The sequence below is a fragment of the Clarias gariepinus genome, chromosome 2 (assembly GCF_024256425.1).
Source record: "Clarias gariepinus isolate MV-2021 ecotype Netherlands chromosome 2, CGAR_prim_01v2, whole genome shotgun sequence".
Classification (NCBI taxonomy): domain Eukaryota; kingdom Metazoa; phylum Chordata; class Actinopteri; order Siluriformes; family Clariidae; genus Clarias; species Clarias gariepinus.
Window position 1 is genome coordinate 28,391,472 of NC_071101.1, and position 24,299 is coordinate 28,415,770.

General features: G+C 37.1%; 1 protein-coding gene across 1 annotated transcript in view; it reads right to left on the reverse strand.

The window, feature by feature from the left end:
- Positions 1 to 20,191: 20,191 nt before the first annotated feature.
- pdzrn4 (PDZ domain containing ring finger 4) overlaps positions 20,192 to 24,299 on the reverse strand; it is a 48,259-nt gene continuing 44,151 nt past the window's right edge. Inside the window, exon 8 of the mRNA XM_053483579.1 lies at positions 20,192 to 22,837. Within this exon, the coding sequence (XP_053339554.1) occupies positions 21,428 to 22,837 (1,410 nt within the window). The 3' untranslated portion in view covers positions 20,192 to 21,427. The remainder of the gene's footprint in view (positions 22,838 to 24,299) is intronic.

A 24,299-nucleotide genomic window follows, 5' to 3' on the forward strand; every position in this document is an offset into this window, starting at 1 on the left:
TACAATACAATAGAATACAATACAACAAAACACAATACAAAGGTTGATGCTAACCTGAGATGCTGGATCAACTGCTCAAATCAGATCTAATAATGTGTAATAATGTTGATTAACACAAATTACACATAAACACACAAAACCTCATCATCACATCTCTAAGATTTGCATATTTTGTGTTAATAACTGTAAACTGCAAACCCCAGAAAACCTGCAGTGATGTTATTTTACTAAAATATGACATAAACCTCACAGCTATGCAATATTATTTGACTTATTTATATTTATTTAATTTTTTTTAACACATTAGTATTTATTACAGTAAACATTTTTACCTACAATGACTTTGTAATTAAACAAATAAAATGCATATTTTAAAATGTGAATTATACAATAACCTTCAAAGCCAGTTTCAGACTGAGCTCTTACAATAATCTTTTAAAGGTTCCATAATTCACTATTTCTTTAACAAGTTACATGGGTCTCAGAGGTCCACTAAAGTGTGTGTGTGTTCCACACATCATCCGGCTGAAATACCCCTCGGATAATGCATTTTTTCAAATATGTTAAACTTCCTTTATTTCTCTCCTGCTCCAACCAGCAGAACTGAGCAACAAACCACAGGAGTGTCTCTTCTAATGTGAGCTCACAATAGGGGGAAACTCTAATTGGCTTGTTTAAGCCTGAGCCAATACAAAACTGAAAAAAGACAAACTGCAAGTATATTTTTTCCATCACGCAAAAAAGGCGACCCATCTAAATTTCTAAAATTGACCTAAAGCGAATTTTGCTTAATAAGTCCCCTTTAAGATTAGTACTTGTCACACCAAGAATTATATAAACGTCTGAGTGATAACATGCTTTCTGTGTCAGATTGTACAATGATGATCATCTAATGATATATGTAAGATAAAAAATTACTACCTTCTGTTTAAGTGATCAATCAGTGTAATCCAAGCTCATCCTTAGAGTGCGGTTTTGGTAATAACATTATTTTTAGCAATGGCATGGAGTGTCAACTTTTCACATATGTAATTACCATACTTGTGAATTTGGGTTAATTCTATGCCATCTTCCTGTATATGACTTAAATCAATCACTAGTGAGTGAGTCACATTATGCGTACTAAGACTTAATTTACAACAAAAGAATCCGTTCACTATGTGTGATTTTTGTCTGTAACAGTAAAACCAGGCCAAAACTCATTTACTACTGTTAATGTACAACTATTCACACAACGCAGTGAATATAAAACTTTATGAAGGTCAAAGTTGGGACTCAGACTTTACAAGGTGGTTTAAGCCACAGCGGTACTTATTAGAACTCATGAAATGAATCAGGTAATAAACTGAGAGCAATTGAGTGTGTGTGTGTGTGTGTGTGTGTGTGTGTGTGTGTGTGGGGGGGGGTGGTTTAATATCCTTGTGATGATAATTTAACCTTTTCTGTATACATTATTTAAACACATACAAATATATCGTTATAATTGCACTAAAATCATTTATTATAAAATAGTTACTGTACATTAATTGGAATTTGGAAAAAAAATACAGACATACTGCACTAAGAATTGTCTGAAAAAAATATTCTACAGAAAAACATAAATCAGAATAATAGGTTTTGTTAAATAAGACTAAGACTATTTATAGCAACACAAGTGAGGGCACTAAGGAGGACAGGGTTACATTTTATTGTAATTGGATTTTTCTTGGTGGCATGGTGGTATAGTGGTTAGCACTGTCGCCTTGCACATCCAGGGTCCGGGTTCAATTTCAGGCCAAGTTCGATTCCTCTCACTGTGTGCATGGAGTTCGCATGTTCTCCCCGTGCTTGATGGGTTTCCTCCAGGTACTCCAGTTTCCTCCCACAGTCCAAAGACCTGCAGATTAAGCTGCATTCCCAAATTGCCTGTAGTGTGTGAGTGTGTGCATGTGTGTGTGCCCTGTGATGGATTGGCATCCTATCCAGGGTGTACCCTGCCTCGTGTCCTAAGTCTCCTGGGATAGGCTCCAGGTTCCCGCGACCCTGAATACAGGAAAAAGTGGTATAGACAGTGAGTGAATAAGTGGATTTTCTTTAAATACATAAGTTCAGGAATGTTAGGGTTTCCTGAGTTTGTTGTTGTTGTTGTTTGTATTTCACAGAATGCAACCACTTCATTCAAGTAAAAAAAAAAAGTTGTCAGTGCCCTGCTCAGAAAGCGCTATAATCAGGTAAACATCTCTCTTTCTGCCTGAGGGTGTTATCATAAAAGAAAGTTAAATCTCACAAACTCCCAGTTACAGAAAACTGAAGCTGTCAGTAACTAGTATATTAACATGTTTGTTTGCACTCCCATGGTGCTATCTGATACAGACAGAGAGAGAGAGAGAGAGAGAGAGAGAGAGAGAGAGAGAGAGACTTTCTTTTTGACAACTTGTTTTCGAGATGTAAATCTCTCAGGGCTAATCTTCCAGCACCCATGCTGGTATCTGCATGTTAATGACTTATGATCTAAAGAATATGCATAGAGGTATCTACCATCGTGACTGCTTTTTAAAAAGTCATGAGTTCTGTCTGATTTTCTCCCTTGCTCGTATCACTATACAGACTGATGTGAGTGATTTGTTTAGTAAAGCAGAACAGTGTCACAGAATGACAGTTATGCTAGCATGAAAAAGTAGTTTTTGTACGTTTAGCAATTTCACACACGGCGGCACAGTGGTTAGCATTGTCGCCTTGCACCTCCAGAGTCTGGGTTCGATTCCCGTCTCTGCATAAAGTTTGTATGTTCTCCCCGTACTCCCACAATACAAAGGTTAACCATTTACAGGTTTCCTCCCACAGTCCAAAGATATGCAGGTTAGGCTAATTGTCGTTTCCAAATTGCCCGTAGTGTGAGAGTGTGTGTGTGTGCCCTGCAAAGGATTGGCTGTCCAGGATGTACCCTGTCTCGTGCCCTTAGCCTCCTGGGATAGGTTCCAGGCCCCCGCGACCCTGAATACAGGATAAGGTGGTATAGAAGATGAGTGAGAGTGAGTGAATGAGTGAGCAATTTCACACTGAGTAACAACATGCACTAAGAAGGTTTCATGTAATACAATATAAATGCTGCAATATGTATCATCAGGAAAATATTATACCTATACACATAGTAGGCAAATAATACCCATTTCTATAGCCATAGAGCTTAAGTTGAAAATGGAATATTGTTGTCATGGCAATACTGCAAAATGATCATTTTGGTTCAAAAGAGGTTGAATGGTCGAGTGCCCCCACACATCTACCATCTACCACAGAGGTAAACACCCTGACCAGTGAGCTATTTCATCATTTTTATTTCTTTGATGGCTTCTTTTTGTATGTACAGTATTGTGGGCATGACTTTTTGACCATAATTCCTGGACTTTTACCACTCAGTTGGCCTGACAAAATAACCCTGTGATCCTGAATGTTTGTGGAATACGTACAGTACACTCTTAGAGAAAATGGTTTTTAATGCTTCTTTAGAAGGTTTAAGTGCTCTCAGCTTCCTAATGGGTTTTTACTAGGAATCCATTTCTGTTAGAATATATGTATATAAAAGGGTTCCACTGAGGGGATAGCTGAAGAGTTTGAATCTAATCATTTTGTTTGATTTAAAATGAATAAGCCGAGATTCTCGGAAATGTTATCGCAAAGTCACTCGAAGGAATTATTGAGTTGCTTCCCAAAGCCGCTGTGGTCATTCACCTCCATCACATCCATCAGTTACAGCACAAACTTTGCTGTGCTCAACTCTTGGCACTTCATTTCAACCTTTCCACAGAATTTTCCACTGATTATTTTGAGAAGGTAGTAATATGAATTACAGATCAGAACAGAGCACTCGTCTTGACTAACCATTAAATAGTTCAGCCACTTGGTTCCTGCAAGGCTCCTTGCAGGTTTTTTATTTTCTTTTCTTTTTTTCAAAATTATTATTTTTTTAACAATTAGTTCAATGACAGCTTACATAATGATTTACAAAACAACAGTTTTTGTCTAATATACTAGATGAGTATTATCAACTTGATGATAAATATTTTTAATAAAATTTTATTTGCTTTTTTCTAATAAACAGTGATTAAAAAAAAAGCTGTACAGAAAAGAAGATGGAGATAATTGAGCCTTAAAGTGGTAAGGTAAACCTTCCCTATTGTACTGCTCTGTCTGTGCTTAACTTTCATGAAAGAGAATTTAAAAAAGAATCCTGTTTTATACCTATCGATTTATCCAGATCTTTATCTCCCCATACTTCAGTGGAGACATCATTGCAAAAAGCTCTACTGCAAAACTAGCTCTAAATTGTTTTGTTGCATCAAACAAGTCAGATGTTGATAAGATTTGGTGCCGTCTCTTCAGTCACTATTGCGTAAATGTCCTTAACACCATTACACATCCATGAATACAAACCACTGCCACATTTCCAGCAAAAACCATCACAGGATCTGTTACAGCACTTCAGAAATATGAGTTGCCAACCTTCATGTAAAAAAGTCAACTCAAAGACTCAAAAATTATATAATGTAATCGGTAGGAGAAACACTGAATTGTAAAGTATTCTATTTAAAGACATTCCAATTAGTGTAAGTAAAATGCTTTGGAAAACTATTTTTAAAACCTACAACATACTGTATATTATAGAGCAGTGAGGTTTGATTAAGTGATTTTATTGGATCAGAAGCATCCCACAAGTAGTGATATAGTTAAAGTAGTGATATAGTTTACTGTATATCTACAGTATCTCTCCTTGTCGCAATCATCAACTGTCAGTCATCAGCATGGGTAAAAGTAGGTCAGTACGGTTTGTAGTACTGAGGAGAGAGCCCCTTCCTGCCAAAACCCACATTTATAACCAGTTACAGCAAGCACTTTCAGCAAGAAAACACATCTGATTTTCAACATTATTTCAGTTTAAACAACACTTTGTCTCCGAATTATGTCGATACGAATTATGTCTAACCCATCAGTGTTTTTCTATTCAGGGCTAACATGAGCTACAAAGCTAACTAGCTTCTTACACAAGGCTCAATCCTAAATCGCTCTCTAACCCCTAATCAAGGAAACTACTTGGTGTGTGGAACAAGGGGTTCTAACTTGCACCCTACATAGTGCCCTTGATTTTCATTTAATGCAATTTGGGGAAAAAACCTCCAGAAGTTAGCTGATATTCTAAAGAGGAAGTGAATCTCAGTTTCTCAGGATTGTCCACCATCTCCATGGTTTATTCTCCTTAACTTCTGGCTACATATTTAGTTCCGCCAGTCACAGATAGAAATATGTTTGCATTTTTCCATTAAAAAAACTTAAGCAGCTATTTAGCATGTTTGTTTAATAGTCAAGACTCTTGACGATTGTATGCATATTTGAAAGAAGAGATGAGCAGTGAAGAACTTTTGGTAAAGGGTAAGGGAATCCTATTACAATATTCAGATCAGTCATTTTATTCTGTGAGATTATGGAAATCCTACTGACGGAAATAAAAGAGCTCAACAGTGTCAAGCTGGGTTATAAGGTATGCAGTAATAATACTGGTTGTGCTGTATCACCCGAAAAATCTTTTAGCATTCAAAATATTACTGCTGCTCTTGATTCCTGACTTAGAATAGATTGATCTTCAGCATTTGGTGGCAATTCAATTAATTAAATAAGCACAGCATAAGTGATTAAGCAACATGCTCCTGGATGGATATTAACCTTGGTCTTTATAAAAGGGTCTTATAAGCATATACAATAATAAAACTATTAAAAGATCTTTATTTGGGTTTTTCTTTTCATTTCATTTTTCTATCATATAGAAACATATATGTTTAGATTCAGATTTCACTAAGTGTACACAAATCCAGATAAGAAATGCCCTTATTGTCATTACTTCCTTTGACAAAATATGTAATAATGTTTGCTAGGCAGAGAATGTAGAACATCTGAAACCAGTGAGATATCAGGGTTAGAATCACATAACTATAAAATACCTTGACAGAAAGTTTTATGCCAGAATCTACAAAAATGCAAGTGCTCTATATGTGCTATAAGTAGGACGTCTTTGTATGCTGTAGAATTACAATCCACCTTCACTGTAACTAAGAGGCCTTAACCTGTTCCGGCATGAGGATATCCATATGCACTAAGTCAGCACCATAAAAACATTGTGTGCCAAGGTAGAAGAATTGACCCCTACCCAACTGAACATGTTTCGCATGAATTGAAACCCAGACTGCATCCCAGTTCTCCTCACCTGACATCATTGCCTGACCTCACTAATGCTCTTGTGGCTGAATGAACACAAATCCCTACAGTCACACTCCAAAATCTAGTGGAGAGCCTTCCCAGAGAAGTAGAGGTTATTAAGGTTGAACCAACTCTTTAAAATGTCCCAGGCTTTTGAATGGAATGTTCAACTGGCACATATACAGTATACCATTATATTGTACATTATACAAATGTACGTTATACACAAACATTTGGCCATAATGTTTGTCTTCAATATAGTAAAAATGTACTAATTATTCATATTATTAGCTTGTAGTAAACCAAATAGAAGATTACTAAGGCCTTACCATGATGTCTGTTATCAGTTAATTATTGGCAGTGTTAATTACAACACCGGGAAAAGAAAGTAAAATGATCTGTCAATAGGACAATACAATTGAACTTGAAATATGTCTATAAATAAACATTCCAGAATTATATTTGGTATCTAATTATCTCATAATGAAAAATATTACATTAACATTTTCATTATTCAATATCTTTATTCTGTAACAATTTGTTAGTTTTATTATATAGATTATTATTATTTTTTTTTGCAGTGATCCACTCTAGTATAACTCAGATTAATGTTCCGTTCCTGGAAATTTCATAACCAGCCCAGGAAATAATAATGCAATTAGCATGTATCAATATTCCTCCATAATCTGGTGTAATCAAGGTTTTATGATTTCTTGAAAACACAGTAAAGATGGCAAAAACAAACAATCATTACCCTGAAGCGATACTGTAAAAGTGAATGTTCAACATTACAGGCTTTGTGAATGTAATTAAAATTAACAATAGCATCATTATTATAGTTCCAGTTTAATTTCCTATTTTTCCACATGACCTGTAAAAATATTATATTTTCTTCTACATTGGTGAAGCATTATGAGGGAAATTTCACAGCTTTGATTATTCAATTTCCAAGCTTATTACTCTTAAGAAGAAAAACAACACCACAAACACCTCTGCTCCCAGGGTAATTCTAGAATTGGGGATACATTTTGATAAACATTTTGTCATTTTAAAAACAAATTGTATTTAATAAATTTTAAATAATTACACAAATTATATTAAGCAATCGCTAAAGATGAATATTTAGAGACCTTTTGTCTAAAAAATATTAACTTAAAGACTCTTTATTGAGTCTTTATTGACATTATTGACTGTCTTCATGATTCATACTTTCAACTTAAATTATCATGAAATAATTGGGTCTAATTTCAATGTTTGTGTGTTTACTCTTTTAAGTTACATAAAAAATTGGATAAAATCTCTAATTTGTGTTTTATATGTAATTTCAGTAATAAAAAAATACATCTAGATGTCTGACCCTATGTTCTGGTAAATTCTGTTACCTTTGCCATAAAAAGGCAAAAAAAAAAAGTTTTAACACTAGAAGCGCCGAGCAGCGGTCATTTGACCGCAAGGGGGTAAAAAAAAAATAATACTTCACACTCGTTCAATTTCCAGGACCCTCCTTCCATGACTTTTCCTAGATCTGTGAGCTTAATCACCCTGTATGCTTAAATTTTCAAAATCGCACCAGTAAAAGCCAGTATAAAGCTATTTTGCTCTTATTTACGTGAAATCGCTGACAGCTGCGCGCCGGTCATGCCGTTTCCTGCCTTTTCCAACCTGCGATTCTCATTTCTCTCAGCAGATGGCGCAAGGAATCGCGCATACTATCTATGCGTCATTCAGTGTGTATATGTAACTGTCTCAGGTTTCATTCCATATATGCAGTTTATTTTATATATATATATATATTTTTTAATTTATTTATTTATTTTTTTTATCCGTGAAATATTGACAATTCGCCATTCATTCTGGCGTTGATAATCAGCGATATTTTATAAGGAGATTTAGAGGATTTAGCTTTACTTTATTTTATAACGTTTCGAGAAAATTCATTAGTTTGTTCATTCTGTTTAAAAATTTCTGTTGCAATTATCTCTAAAAAATGCAATGACCCATCCTGAGGATATAAAGCTTTATTAATGTGTTTGAATAAATCAGATCTACCACAGCAGATAATAAACTATGCTATGTCATAACCGAATCAAACACCACGACTATGCCTCGTTTCGTTCGTCGGGAACGTGGTTCACTTGGCCGCGGTGTATTATAAACCTGCGGAATGTTTCACTGTTTATGCCCACATAAGATTCATGTAATAAAAGCGAGTGAAATGTGGAAGTGGCCACTCAATGAGAACTAAATCAAAGATTTCGGTAACTACACTGAGTGTATAGTGATACTAAACAGCTGAACAACTTTATCGTTTACCTCTGAGAAAAAAAGCTGTATTTTGTTTGTTTATATTTAGAATTTTTATAACAGTACAAGCAGACACACACACCTCCCCTGAGCCCTCGGTAAACATCCAATCACCGTCGATATGCAAATGAGTCAAGACGTAGCCTAACGTGGTGTCGTGTCTGATTTCAGCGGTCAAAGAAAGTGGAAAGACTTTGAAACACGTTGTTTCACTGGTTATGACATAGTGACACTAAACAGCTGAACAACTTCACTTTTTTGAGAAAAATAGCTGTATTTTGTTTGTTTATATGTAGAATTGAATAAATAAATGAATAACACCTTCATATCCCCTCTCAAGAGAGTGCCATAGTCTATTGTTAGTTTTAATGATTTGGCTGAAACTAATTATCACTACATAAGTACCCCAACACCATTGATCATGAGTTTCAGCTGAAACTAATTCATATGTGTGTGTAATATGTGTGTGTGTGTGAGTAATCGAGGCCGGCTCTACGCAGGGCAAGAGGGGCAGCGCACCCTCAAATATATTTGTCTGCACATGTTAATATATTCCTAAAATTTATATATTAAATATATTGTTGATATAAAGTTGCTAAACTGATCTGCAGTAGCGGAAAAATCCGCTGAAAAAGGGACAGGCTGCAGCGCACGCACGCGCGCGCGCACACACACACACACACACCTCTCCTGAGCCCTTGGTAAACATCCAATTACCGTCTGTCGGATTTCAGCGGTCACGGAGTGGACCAGTTTATATATTAATCTAAGCTTGAACTTATCAGCATTGTTTCGTCCAGATTCCGCTTAAGTGTGCACACAAAAAACAGAAACGTTTCTTGTAAATCAACTGCATATGTGTTTTATTTACAGCAATTCTTTAAAAAATGAATATACATTGTACAGTACAAGGTAAACACGAGAAAGATTACAAAATGAAAAAACAGTGTCTACTTTATACACAGCTTAGTATATTGTGCGTCGAGATGCTAAAATCCCTTGCATGTTGCCCCTATATTTTGTGCTTCCATTCCAAGTGAAGAGATATTTGACCGGCAGCCTAGAAACAAAAGAACTGTAGGTGTGATCACAACCCCCTCCGAACGACCGTGCCATCAATCACTGACCACCTCAGAAGTTCCCTCCAATGTATGCTGATGTTTTGCAATTTTTTTAGCACCATTCAAAGGCTTACAATTCATTTAACCTAAGTAAATGAATATAGTCAAATTTACCTCGTGTTTTCTACTATAAGATTATAAACCAATATAAACCAAATCTAAGCTAAACGTTACATTTTAAGTTACAAGTCCTTGGAATCCACTATAGTAAAAGCCTGAATTTGACTCTTTATATATATATATATATATATATATATATATATATATATATATAAACATATGATCAGTTTTATGGCCCATCTGCTTAAAATGTAATGTATATGTAAACAATTTCTTCACCTCGTTGGGACTTGCAAACAATCTTTTGGCGAATAAAACCACTATTGTTGGCACAATGAATAAAATCAGACGAGAATTGCCCCCTTGTACACAGGCACAGTCTGAACGATATTCGACCAGGTTGTTGAAGGCTGGAAAGGCCACGCTCACGATTTATCAGGCAAAACGAAAAAAAAATGTATGCGTTCTGAGCACAATGCATCAGGCAGTTTCAACTGATAATGGCGAAAAAAACTGCCTGAAACAATTTCCTACTACAACAGCACTAAAGTTGGCGTTGATGTTATGGATCAAACATCATGGCACGGTCGTTCGGAGGGGGTTGTGATCACACCTACAGTTCTTTTGTTTCTAGGCTGCCGGTCAAATATCTCTTCACTTGGAATTGAAGCACAAAATATAGGGGCAACATGCAAGGGATTTTAGCATCTCGACGCACAATATACTAAGCTGTTTATAAAGTAGACATACTGTTTGTTTTTTCATTTTGTAATCTTCCTCGTGTTTACCTTGTACTGTACAATGTATATTCATTTTTAAAGAATTGCTGTAAATAAAACACATATGCAGTTGATTTACCAGAAAGGACGTTTCTGTATTTTTGTGTGCTAAACTAAACTCCAGGGTCAAGTAATACGGATTTTATTTGTTATATTATATATATAAATACACATATATATAATATGTGTATAATAGTTTGACACAAAAATGTGGGGAAAGATTAAGAAACACACTGAAGCGGAATCTGAACGAAACAATGATAAGTTCAAGCTTAGATTAATATATTAATATTAAGATTAATATATAAATTGGTCCACTCCGTGAACGCTTCTTTAATATATAAATTTTAGGAATATATTAACATGTGCAGACATATATTTGAGGGTGCGCTGCCCCTCTTGCCCTGCGTAGAGCCGGCCTCGATTACTCACACACACACACACATATGAATTAGTTTCAGCTGAAACTAATGATCAATGGTGTTGGGGTACTTATGTAGTGATAATTAGTTTCAGCCAAATCATTAAAACTAACAATAGACTATGGCACTCTCTTGAGAGGGGATATGAAGGTGTTATTCATTTATTTATTCAATTCTACATATAAACAAACAAAATACAGCTATTTTTCCCAAAAAAGTGAAGTTGTTCAGCTGTTTAGTGTCACTATGTCATAACCAGTGAAACAACGTGGACTCATCGCTGTGCTTGTTGTAACTGAAAAAAACGCTGCATCTGCTTCAAAGTCTTTCCTCTCCGTGACCGCTGAAATCAGACACGACACCACGTTAGGCTACGTCTTGACTCATTTGCATATCGACGGTGATTGGATGTTTACCGAGGGCTCAGGGGAGGTGTGTGTGTGTGTCTGCTTGTACTGTTATAAAAATTCTAAATATAAACAAACAAAATACAGCTTTTTTTCTCAGAGGTAAACGATAAAGTTGTTCAGCTGTTTAGTATCACTATACACTCAGTGTAGTTACCGAAATCTTTGATTTAGTTCTCATTGAGTGGCCACTTCCACATTTCACTCGCTTTTATTACATGAATCTTATGTGGGCATAAACAGTGAAACATTCCGCAGGTTTATAATACACCGCGGCCAAGTGAACCACGTTCCCGACGAACGAAATGAGGCATAGTCGTGGTGTTTGATTCGGTTATGACATAGCATAGTTTATTATCTGCTGTGGTAGATCTGATTTATTCAAACACATTATTGTTTTAGCGATAATTTCACGGAAGCGAGTTCAGAACTAAATCGCTGCTCCTGCTCCATCCAAGACGTTCAGAAGTTTCAAATAGAATGAAAAAACGAATAAATGTTCTCCATACGATATAAAATTAAGTAGAGATTTTCTCAGTTGAATATGAAAAAAGATACCGCTGATTATCAACGCGAGAATGAATGGCGCATTGTCCAAGTGCAAGTTGATCTTGGAGCTAAACTATTTGCTTTGTGTGAAAGCGCCATCTAGCGATCATTGTGTGTCAGCAACAGCTTCCCATTCAAAACAATAGGCGGTCAAAAGACCGCTGAACCGCGCTTTTAGTAGGTGACACTGGCGCGGCGCTTCTAGTGTTAACGCACCAAGTGATGTCACTTCCTCTGGCGTTGGGGTATGTCATTATTCTTCTCTTACTAATTTGTACAAAATGTTTAGAATACACCAATAGTATATTAATTATCTGGCAAATCTGTTACTGTAATATTGCAGTGAATCTCTCATTCACCTTTTAAAACAATAATATCATAAAAATTCTGTTTTTATCATGCCATGTGGTATCTGGTTTGAGGTTAGCATCTTGAGCTAAAGCACAAAATGGTAGAAAATGTCAACTCTGTTATTGTTAACCGTTAGTGGTTTAAAGGGGTCATACAGCACTACATGCACTATTTTAAGCTGTTTGGACTAAACTGTGTGTTAGGAGAGTGCATACACAACCACTCTACGATGATAAAGAGCCGCCCAGTGGTTTTCTTTTCGTTTATTACAGTAACATCCCCCTTCTGAAATCAGGCCAATCGCAAAAGCCTTGCCTTGTGACGCCACACCACAAGAGGGCGTTCCTACACAAGTTGATTGACACTGGTGTTTTAGCAAAGACCCGCCCCGAGTGAGAAGACGGTGTCGGCCATTGTTTTTCGCCGCTGGAGCAAAATGACGCCTAAGCGAGTGTTGTGTACAGTTGTTGGGTGTAATAGCGAACACAGCAGTCGTCATTCACTACCTAGGGTTAGTGACCTAGGGTACCTACCTAGGGTTAGGTATCTGAGCCACTGAGACGCAGTGGCTGAATTTAGTTTTTAAAGCTAACGTCCCCGTCGATTTACCTAAATGCGTTCATGTTTGCGATAATCATTTTTCACCAGACTGCTTTATAAACGCGGGTCAATATAAAGCTGGTTTTACTAGGAAGCTGCTACTAAAAAATGGATCTGTACTAACGCTTCGTGTTCCTGCTTCATCTTCACCAGGCTCAGTGAGTGTGATTTATTTTACTATGACTCTTTGCAGATCGCCTTTTCTAATAATCACGATGAATGCGGAGTGTAAGTTAATTTATACTCTCATAGAACATGGTTATGGCTTCTTCTCTATGTACAGCCGTCTCTATATAATCCCTAATCGCCCGTTTATAATAAACAATGCATTGAGGTGATTGTCTAGTTGCAAACTGTGTATGTAGTCGGAAAACTATATTATGCTTACCTTTGTAACGTTAGATGGTTTATAACGATGTCTGTCGAAGATTAAGAAGTCATGTAAACACATCAGTAAACACATCGCGTCCGTATCTCTCTCTGTAAGTTTCTCCGCTTTTTTTTGTTGTTGCTCGCGGCAGCGCAACAGCGTTAATTCATGCCCATGCAGTGATGAGAAAGACAAACGGGTCGATGCATGTCCATTCTTTTAATTTCTGCGTTGTCAGGCGATATTACAAACTTCCGCGTAGGTTCCGTACTTAAATCAAACCAAAAACGACTGAAGAAAACAGGCTCGGGCTCTATAATCCATAGTTTTCCAGTTTGGACTGCATTACCCACAAAGCACTGCCCGCACTGGACTACACTTCCGTCGCTATACCCTACGTGTCACGCCCCACAGAACGGGGCGGGCTCAGCAGAGGTCATGAGCATTTAAATTAGCATGTACTGAAACAGGTTGCTGAGAACAGAGCTAGTTTTTACCAGGTAAAAGTAGTGTTTTTTTTACACAATCCTTTTGAATTTTTAATTAACGTATAATACAAACTTTTCATTAGGACCCTAAAGATCATATTAAAATTTAATGAAAAATATAATGTGTAGGACCTTTAAGTGTCCAATGATAAGAGTTGACAATGTGTAAGAGAGTTAAATATTACCAAATCACAAGTTAGGTTCTTTGTTAGGATTGTCAACATAATAGTATGTAAGTGAACTGTTTCTTTCGAGATGTTTTGTCTTGTCTATAATTAGTATATCTGAAAATACCAGAAACGCCTCCAGAGACTGACATGTGTCTGAATCCCCATAATCAAAATTCATAATGCACTGATAAATAATATCAGACAAAGGTAACAAGACACTAAAGAAGAGATTGCTTTGGATTATATCACAAATTGTGTCTGGAAAGATAATAAATAATTACAAACTACAGAAAACAACACAGACCTAACTAGGTTTTTTAAGAAAGCATAATAAAAGTGAGCTGACTTTTCAAAGTAGAAAATATCGATCAACACAAAGCAAGCTCCTCCCTTGTGCAGAAGCTTCATACTCTCCACTGTCTTGGGACGACTAACTTGAAAATCATTGAAAACTCAATATGCTGTGATCCTGCAAACAAAGAATGCATGTACAGTATGGAGCATGTGCCAAATGCAGAAGCATTGTCTATGAGCTCAACTCTGTGTATGATGCTGAGGCCAGTGTGATTTGTTCAGTGGACAACTAAACTGGGAGGAAGAAGAAAGAAAAAGAAAAAAAGTGAGAAAGAATCACAACTAGTCCAAATGACTGTCAAAAAGCAGATGGAGTGTTCACTAAGAGATATGACTGATATGTTCTAAGCTGAGAGTTTTCACAGAGCATCTACTGTATTCAATAATAAAATGCAATACATGCACTACCGAGAGCTCAAGAAGAGTATAAAAAAGCATGATTTTTATGAAAATTATTCATGCAAATTATCAGCATCAAAAGAGAAATGTCCACCCGCTACATGGACGAACATGTCCTCTGTGCTAGATTATGTGAAAACCCATCCAAGTTTAGTTAATTTTTTTGTGAAGGAAGATGCACTCAATATCATCAAAAAGCAAACTTCTATATGTTTAGCACAGAGTTGTTTAAGAAGGGCTTCAAGAATGGCACATGGAGATTTTTTGAAGCAAGCCATTGAAAAGGTGCTACTGATGGAGTGTGTGGAGTTTTAAAAAGAATAGCATATAGACTGATCAGTAAAGAAAAATATATTCAAAATGCCAAGCAACTGTATAATTGTTTACGGAATTCCCAGAGCTCTATAAGGCTGTTCTAAAAAAGCTATGGGCAAAGCAGTACAAAAGATGCCAAAACCACTCCCAGTGGTTTCTTCAACAATGAGCCTCCATCAGATGATAACTCTCAGATCATCTAGAGATGTCAGCCTCTTTGCTCTACTAAGAAGATTCTTGAGTGTACATGTTACAACACACAAAGGTTTGAATTTGATGCTTAGCCTATCCTTTATGCCACTACTGATTCTGTTGTTCAGCTGTTCTGATGCCACTGACAAGCAGCAAACACAGCAGATGAAATCACTTGGGAAAGCAAAGATATGATTAGACAGTGGTGTATTATCAAATAAGTTGCTGAAATTTATCCTGGAACCATCATTAAGGTCAATAAGACACATGCAAAAGAAACATGTATGCACAAAGTTAGAAGAAATCACTTCATGAGAATTTTTTGTGGTATGAGGATACTTTGTGGTATCTCTTTGATTATGTCCTCAGAATCATCTCTCAACCAAGAAAATGGCAAAAAATGTTGTTGTTTTTGGTCTTTTAACTATGGGTTGTCAACTCTGTTATTAATATCCACTTTATTACCATCAATGTCAACACTGTTTGTTTATGGTTTTGCTTTAAAAAAAATCATTATATGTGTTTTATTGTTAGCAAATTGATCAGAAGATGATAAGCATAATTACTACTCTTACTACATGAAGCATTACAGAATTTATTACATTTTTAAAGCTATGCTTAGAGAAAATGCACACGAGCTTGGCAACTTTTCAGTTAAATGTGTTTACTATTTTTACTCCAAAACAAAACGTTTAAAACAACTTAAAGTTGAATTAATAGATGTTTTCTTAGAGAAAACCGGGTTTTCAATTGTCACATTTGTTAACTATATATATTTGACCCATTTTGTTTATAACAAAATTGACAGAATTTTCTGTTAGTACATTGATTTTTAGAATAAATATTTAAAAAGTTTAAGCTCAGCAAATATAGAAAATGTTACATTTGAAGTGTGTTCAATAATAAATAAAAAAGTTCAACAAAAAAAATCATGTATTTTCGATGATGTAAAAAAAAAAAAAAAAAAGAAATTCCCCCTCTGGTTAAAATACCAGCAATTCTGAAATTAGTCACCAACACTACTGTACCACGAACAATGACAACACCAAAAACACCACCACTACCAACAACAACATTACCACCACTACCACCATCAACAACAAGAATAATCCCAACATCACAATGACCACACGCACACACACACACACACACACACACATATATATATATATATATATATATATATATATATATATATAAAGAATGCAACATTAAGCATAACATTGGATAACATTAATGAGTGATACTACTGAGCATAAACATGTGTTCATGCTGCATAGTCCATTTTACACTGGGACTTGAACTTAATTAAACTAAACTAACCTAAACATTAAAATCTCTGTTCTGTTCTGAAGTTCTTCTATGTCGCCTGCCCTGTTCAATTCAGATCACAGTTTTGTAAAAAAAAAAAAAAAAAAAATCACAGTTGAAATCTGGAGATTTAACCTCCTGTCAGAGGCAACTATATTCCTAGCTAAATAAGTAAACAAACAAACAAACAAATAAATAAATCTATGATCAGTCAATGATATTCTCCTGAACCACCATTTACACAGCAATGCCTACACAAGCCTCAAAGCATTACAGACATTTGCAATTTTATGTGCAGTATTGATGATTTAACAGTTGATTTCACCTAAAACATCTCTCTATGGTCAGTATCAGCAGACTGGTGCTTAAGATTCTGTAGTATGGGCCACTGTTTTGTATTTGATATGAAAAATAAAGATACATAAATTAATACTCTTTTAGGAACTTATGTTAATTAATACTTAGCATATTAAGATCATCTTTATTATTTTCATTTAAGTGAAATCAAGAAACAAATACACATACATTTTATTAAAGTCAGACTCTATAAATATCTCATTCCTAATTATTAATTATTTGACCATTCGTTTAGAGGTCTAGCTAAAATATTCAGCAATTATAAATGCTATTGAAATAGGATTTAACAGTGTATTTCACCAAAATGTCTCTCCTTGACTGTAAAAGGTGACAAGAAAAACAAACAAAAATCACTTGCAATATATACATACAATATAATAAATTGTTGTTATATAAGTAAAGACCATGGTGAGTGCCCACATTAATCCAATTTTAAGCTCAACCATCACTGAATTATGCATTGTAAAAACCGTTTAAGCACTGGCTTTCTCTATTAGATCTTCAGTATCATAATAAATCCCTGCATTAGATCATTCCTCCACTTAGCTAAATTACTTTAATCCTATTCTGGGTGTTCCTTGGGCCACACATCTTATTGAAAGAAATGACAAAGCTGCTGCCAAAGCATTACTTTTTGTCCTATTCCTTTATCAGTGATGGAACATTTCAAAAGACGTCTTGTAGCAGCTCCCCTTTTGTAGTTTCCAACTTTATCTTTAGGTGTGTGGGGAATGCAGCACGCTCACGGCATGCAAAATACTGGGGCTGCATAGTTAATTAGCTATGGTAGTGAAACCAAGTCTTGAAACCAAACGGAATCTCAGTGTATGACTGCTGGGAATATTTTCATTAATCTTTACTTTGAACCTTAGTCATTTTAATGAGTACGTTGGAGTGTGTTGTCATGATTTGCACATCACCAGGAGACTTCATTTAAAAAAATAAATAAATAAAAGTAAAAAAAAATTAAATAAAGACTTTACCTTTGTATTACAGGAACAATCAAAGGGGCTCGGGTGATGGGATATGCAGTCAGACACATGGCAGGTGTTCCTTAACGTGATTTACATATGAACCTATTTATAAGAAGAGATTTCTGATCTGTACAGTATAAATATCCAACATGAGCTGAAGGCCTTGAGTCTAGCCTCTGCATAAGAGAAAATTTGTTTGCAGCCATGCTTTCTCGAGTCTCCAATGAAATGACTAAGGCTGATCTGAAACATCAAGCACTATGAATATTTAGTAAGGCGAGCATGACCTTTTGATGAACAACTATCACTAAGTGACAAGGTCAGTATCAGCAGACTGGAGCCCAAGATTCTGCAAAGTAGGATCACTGTTCTGTATTTGATATGAAAAATTAAGTTACATAAATTAATACTTATTTAGGAAGTTTTGTTCTTGATCATCTTTATTATTTTCATTTAAGGGAAATCAAGAAACGAATAGATTTTATTAAAGCCAAACTCTTAAGGAGAAATGAATCATGAGAATAACGCTAATTATTCATTATTTGCAAGTTAAGATGAAAATGACCATTTATTTGGAGGTCTAGCTAAAACATTCAGCAATTAAATTTGCTGAATTTTTTCAAAAATCCATGTGACGATGCAGAAAGAATTTTATCATAATACTAAAAGAGAAAAGAGCACAATACAGTTAACTAGCCAATTACTGCTTTCATGAATTCTATTAAATAATACATTGAAGAGACAAGTTTGCACTCCAAATGGAGGTTTAGTGAATAATGTGTTTTAATTATCATTTTAATCATGTGCTGAAATATTCACAGATTTCTGGGGCTAATTTAAATTCTTGATGCTCTGCTTTGGTGTTATGGAAACAACAAATGACAAATAAAACACAACTAAATGCATTTTACTTTCAGATTCCTAGTGAGACAAAGCATTTCATAAAATCTGAAATGTTTTGACTCTAGAGATTTTAAAGTGAGAAAACTGCATGACCCTTTTCATATCCCAAAGAGGTGGACGTTTTTTTCCCCCCTGCATGATGCCACAGCTTTATCATTCAAAGATTAGGAGTTAAAAGCATCGCACTACTAACTGTAATAAATAAGAGCCTTGATAACCAGTATTTATATTCTAAATATTTCTAAAATTCTGCAGTAGACATAGCAGGGGTGCAGCAAATGGCTTTAAGTAATGTTGCATGTTCGTTTTAAGACAGCGTCTCTTTCAAAAGATACACACTCTACCTTTCAGCCTGATAAAGACATCAACTCTGAGTGGCTGACAAAATAAAATTACCTCCATCTCAGCACACACCTACAATTTCTGCTGTAGGGAAGCCCATTAGCGTGGCCCTTCAATTACCATATCAAAGATCACAAGCGCCATAAATATACAAAAATGACAATGGCTACATTATCCCAAGCATCAATGGCTTTGTTACTCTTCCACATGTCCAGAGAAGAGCTTTCATGCTGCTGTGAAAGTGACAGCCTCTTTGTGCATTAAAGCCTCCTCTAAGCATTGCTTGAAGGTGAGCTACTGTTCTGCAGTGTAATGGGAGAGAATTTGTAGTCTGTTCTGTCCAGGGAATTCTAAAGGTTATCAACAAAGCTTCAGAAACGCGAGCAGTGGCCATGCAGGACAGCACAGTGAATGCTGGGAGTGGGGGGGTTGGGGGAGGGGGGGGGGGTTGGGAGGGTTGAGAGCAAGGGAGGTGGGATTAGGTGAGTGCCGCTATCAGTTTGACATTTCTGTCAGTCCTGCTATTTGATTCGTTAGATGGCTCTGACAAATGCCAGCGCTGTCACTGGATCCGGTTTAATTATACCTGACTGAGTCTTGCAGCCATCCCTGGATGAACTTAATTAGCTGATGTACATGCTGCTACTCACAAATCTGAAGAAACCCATGTAGCACTCGGGTGCTAAGACAGCATTTTAATAGTGTCTGCTTAAATGTGAATTATGCAATGAACCACTGAGTTGCGAAAGATGGTTTTAATTGTGACTCTGCTGAGAAAAAAACAAAGAATCACAAGCTAGGGAGGACATTTAGAGAAACAGAATGGGATTCATTAACCTCTCCATAAAGCGTAAGGAATCTCCATTCTTCTGTTATTTATGCTGAAAACATTAAGGGACCATGGCGGAAACATAAAATATAGCCTAGCAACCAATATGGCCTGCTTTAAATTACATGCTGGAGTATTCAAAATTGAAAGTATGAAAATAGGGAGTTGCATTCTCTCCTAAGGAAGGAGCATAAATACATATTTCATGGAGTGTAAAGTAATTGCTCAGTATTCAATTAGGGCTAATTTAACCTGGTGATGAGCGAGTATGAAAATACTAATTAACCTCATTAGAATTCAACATGAAAACAACAGAGGGGAATAGATTTTTATTAGAAAAAACCCAACAATTTATTTCAAAGTATCACAATGACCACACATTCACCTGGCCAGGAAAGCCTACTACATATTACTTGAAATTGGACATTTAACATTCAGTCAATACAATTACAGAAATGTACAATTCTACATTTACATAGTTTCTTTTAAAAAAGGCATTTTAATGATGGATTTGTAGTAAAGACATGAGTCCATAATTTTTGAATGCCTGTAGTTTAGTTTCTGAGAAACTCTGCTACATTGCTGATCCTGCTCTGTGTTTCCTCACACATAAAGGCCACTGTGTTGGAAGTAACATAATCATAGCATTTCATTCTTATTTACTTGTACAGATGTTCTATATCATACCAACCCTTGTTGTTTTTTTCCGTTTTTTTTTCATATTTTCACACCTTAGAAATGAGAACTGTCAATTCCTGTTATAAATAAAAATCTGTGTCAATATATACCTTCATAAACTGAGTTCATCAAAATCACACTTTTTACGATAAATATCGACTTTATATTCACTCATTTCCTGGATCTCAGTTTTATTTCTTGGGCCTTTGCACAGTGTTCTGTTTGTAACACATGGGATTCACCTGATCAACTAATTAATAAGCCCTTGAGGAAACAGTTCAGGTCAGGGTACCAACTGGACTGGAAAGCTGATCAGTGACGTAATGCTGTAGCATCAATAGTGTGAAATCTTTTGAGAAATATAGTTTGTCCAGAGTAGCTACCATGTGTCTGCTGGTATTGGACTGTTGCTGGTGGCTGGTTTGGTCAGACTCTTACAGTGTAAGTAAAGTTCTTGAGAGAATTGCTGCATTTGTGTCTAGGCGTTAGATGTTACATTAAATCATCATTCCAAGTTCCAGTTGAAACAATGGAAACAGCGTGAAAACAAAAATGAAAAGCTGATACCGTAACTACATGGCGGTTTATTTTTCAGTTAACACAAATCTGAATATGTGTACTGTATATAACAGAGGTAAGGATGCAGCAAAGACTAAAACAAAGAGCAGCTTTTAACACAAATTAGCACTTTGGAATTTTTGCACCAAAGAGTTTCTCACTGTACGTGTCATGAAAACCCTCAAAATCTGTGAAAAAAAATTCCCATTACAAATGTGATGAACCTGTCAATAGACTGTTTACAAAATGTTCATTCATAACAAAGTGAGAAAAATACTTCTTTTGTGTTCTTCTCATAAAAATCGCCACATTGAACGAGGCAAAAGTAGATCATACCACATGGGGTAGAGTTTGAGGCCGGGTGGCTCTCTATACAGTTGTAACTGAAAGGAAGGCATTGTGAACTTTGGCCCCTTCGGGTTCTTTCGCTCCATGCGTCATCAGCTCCTGAATGGTCATCCAATTGTCTAGGATCTTCTTGTTGCGCTTCTTCATCATCTTGCGTTGGCTGAGTTCGATGATGCTGAGTTCTTTGCGGCCCTCACCGCTGCTCTGTGGGCACTCTTTTAGACTCTCGAGCCGGCAGCGCTGCATGAACTCGCGACGTCGCCTCTGTTCTTTGGCCCTCAGCAACTGCTGCTTGCGCTCTTCCTTGCTCCAGTAGCGGCCCATCTTCATCTCACTCATGGCGTCATCATCTGTGGTCATACCACCGCTACGTTCTTCTTTGATCTTCAGTGCTCGCTCACGCAGCAACCGGTCTCGCACTGGACGCTTGGTGATGTAACGTGTGCCATCACTGCGCACCTTTACCTTCCACTCGAGTTTTGGCTCAGATGGCTGTGCAGGAAGACTGAGCTGACACTGTGAGTATTCTACAGCTGAGCTCTGCTGAATAAGCTGCATGTAGCTCTGGTAGTGTGTAGCATGGGCAGGAATGTCCGTTTGCTGGTGCCGGGGGGAGAGGTAGGGAATCCGAGATCTTAACGTTCTCTCTTTCCTGGGTAAGCTTTCTTCCTCTGCTGGGGGTGTCTGCTCCGATTCAGATGGGTTGCTGTGGTCAGGGCTGCCACTTGGAGCCCTTTTTAGACGATGGCAGGGAGCAGAGCCACGTCCCACAAGCATAGTGCTCCTCAGGTTTTTCTGATTGGTCAGGCTGACTAGTCTCTGCACAGAATGTTCTGGTGAACGGTCCATGAGTAGTGGCGTGCTGCGTGAACTTTCTGCTGTGTTATAAGCACTTGAGCTGTCCTTGTCTGACTTTTCTGGACGTTCACTAATGTGGGCCAGCTTGCCTCGGTGAGGACTCTGCTTTCCCTGCTCTTTGGCAGTCCCAGCCTGCTGAAGTTCCCTTTTTCGAAGCTGCTGTGCCTGCATGATGCTCTGACATTCCAGCTCAATGTTACGCAACTCCTCATTGAGGAGACGTAGCTCACGCTCCATGCCGTTGCTTCCACCCTGTTCAGTGAGGCTGCACTCAATCGTGCTACTCCTGCTATAGAACAGGTCATACTCGCCACTATTACGGATCTGGCACTTTAGCTGCAACAGCTGCTGGTAGCACTCGCCTTCAGAACGTCCTACCTCTTCCCTTGGTGATTCTTGGCTGTCTCGACGCTGCCTCAGACACCTGGACAATCTCTTCTGGAGCTGGGCTAGAACACTCTGCTCAGAGCTATCAGCTCCATGGGGCATGGATCCCACAGCACAACTTTTCTCCTGGCTGGTGGAGCAGCAAGCACTGCTACCCATCATATCCTCCTGCTCTCCTTTTCTGACCTGAAAAGAGAGCATGATATTTTAAATGTGAGATCCTATCATCAAAACATATGTTTTAAAGTTTGTAGTAGTATTACTGTAAATCTGACATGCCTTTCCCAAAATTTATTGTTTATTGGTTATAACTAAAGTATTTTTGGTACTGTCAGCTGTGACCATCCATGCATTTTCTTCATACAGCATGTTCATATGGATGTAGGAAGTAAGATGGATGTAGGAAGCCAGTTAAGGTTGCATGCTGTGCTCTTGGCTGAGAGCCAGGAACAGCAGTAATTTATTCTTTTTATTTTATGATGTTCCTTTTTTCGTCTGTGTGATCTTTGGTGTGTTTTGTGAACAGGCCCATTCAGCTACAGTAGCTTAAGTTGTCTTCCTGGTCTTCCAAAGCCTCTTCTGGTTTTGGAAGACCTGCCTTTGGTTAGTTGCCAGTTTGCCAGAAAATGTGATGAGACTCCACTCTCAAATTTAAGAACTACACAACAATGATTTCAGGGCTCACTTGGAGAGCTTGTAAACCTGCAGACTGAAATCCAGAGAGCTCTTTAGATCAACCTTAGTCCTTTTGCACACTCAGATGCTTCAAACCCAGGTGAGAGTGCTGATAGACAGGACAGGATTTTGTTTCAAGTGACCTTTGGTACTGTTTGCATCTTGATCTACTTCTGTGGCAAAGCAAGAAATGTTAATCAAGGCATGCTACTGTCTTCCTACTTCTTGTAGGTTTTTAGTGGCACATAAAGTCATGTTGTGGTTTGCAGGTAAAATGAAACTCAAACTCATAATTTCATGCTATCCTTCATTTTTCAGATTTTGCACACGGCAGACGTAAAAACTTTCCAACTAATTTTCTGCAGGAGAAGTTTGGCTGTGCATAAACAAGCCTGCAATAACAAGGCGCTTGATCAAACAAGCGCAGAATTTATATTAGGGATGAACTCAAGTATTCAAGCCATGCATCCTAAAATGAAAATGCCCCAAAACTCTACTTTACTTCTCTTTCCCTTACCATCTGCAGGTTAATTTACAGATCATCCCTTGCCTTCAGGCTTGGTTACAGCTTTTAGTATAATATCTGTCTTACTTTCTGTCACCCATCAGTCCCTGTATTTGGCCTTGATCCTATGCCACTGTTTCTCACTCAGGCCTCTGTCTTTAATCAAACTCTGCCCCAGACACTGCTTCCATCTCTTTGGCTGCTGCCATCTTAGTCTGTGTGTCTCAATGCCAGTATCACTCCCTGACTCATGTCACATTTCATCCCTTGACTGAGATTTAATTTCAGCCCTTGATGGAGCTCCAGTATCATATCCAGTTCCTTCCATCTGTCCCCAATTCTGTCTTTGTCTTGACCCAGTTTTTTCCACCCAGACCTCACTCATTACACCAGTTCAAAAAACTCAATCCATTCACCAAGTGATGATAGTGTTACATGATGTTTCCAAGGTCGAAGTACCATCAACTG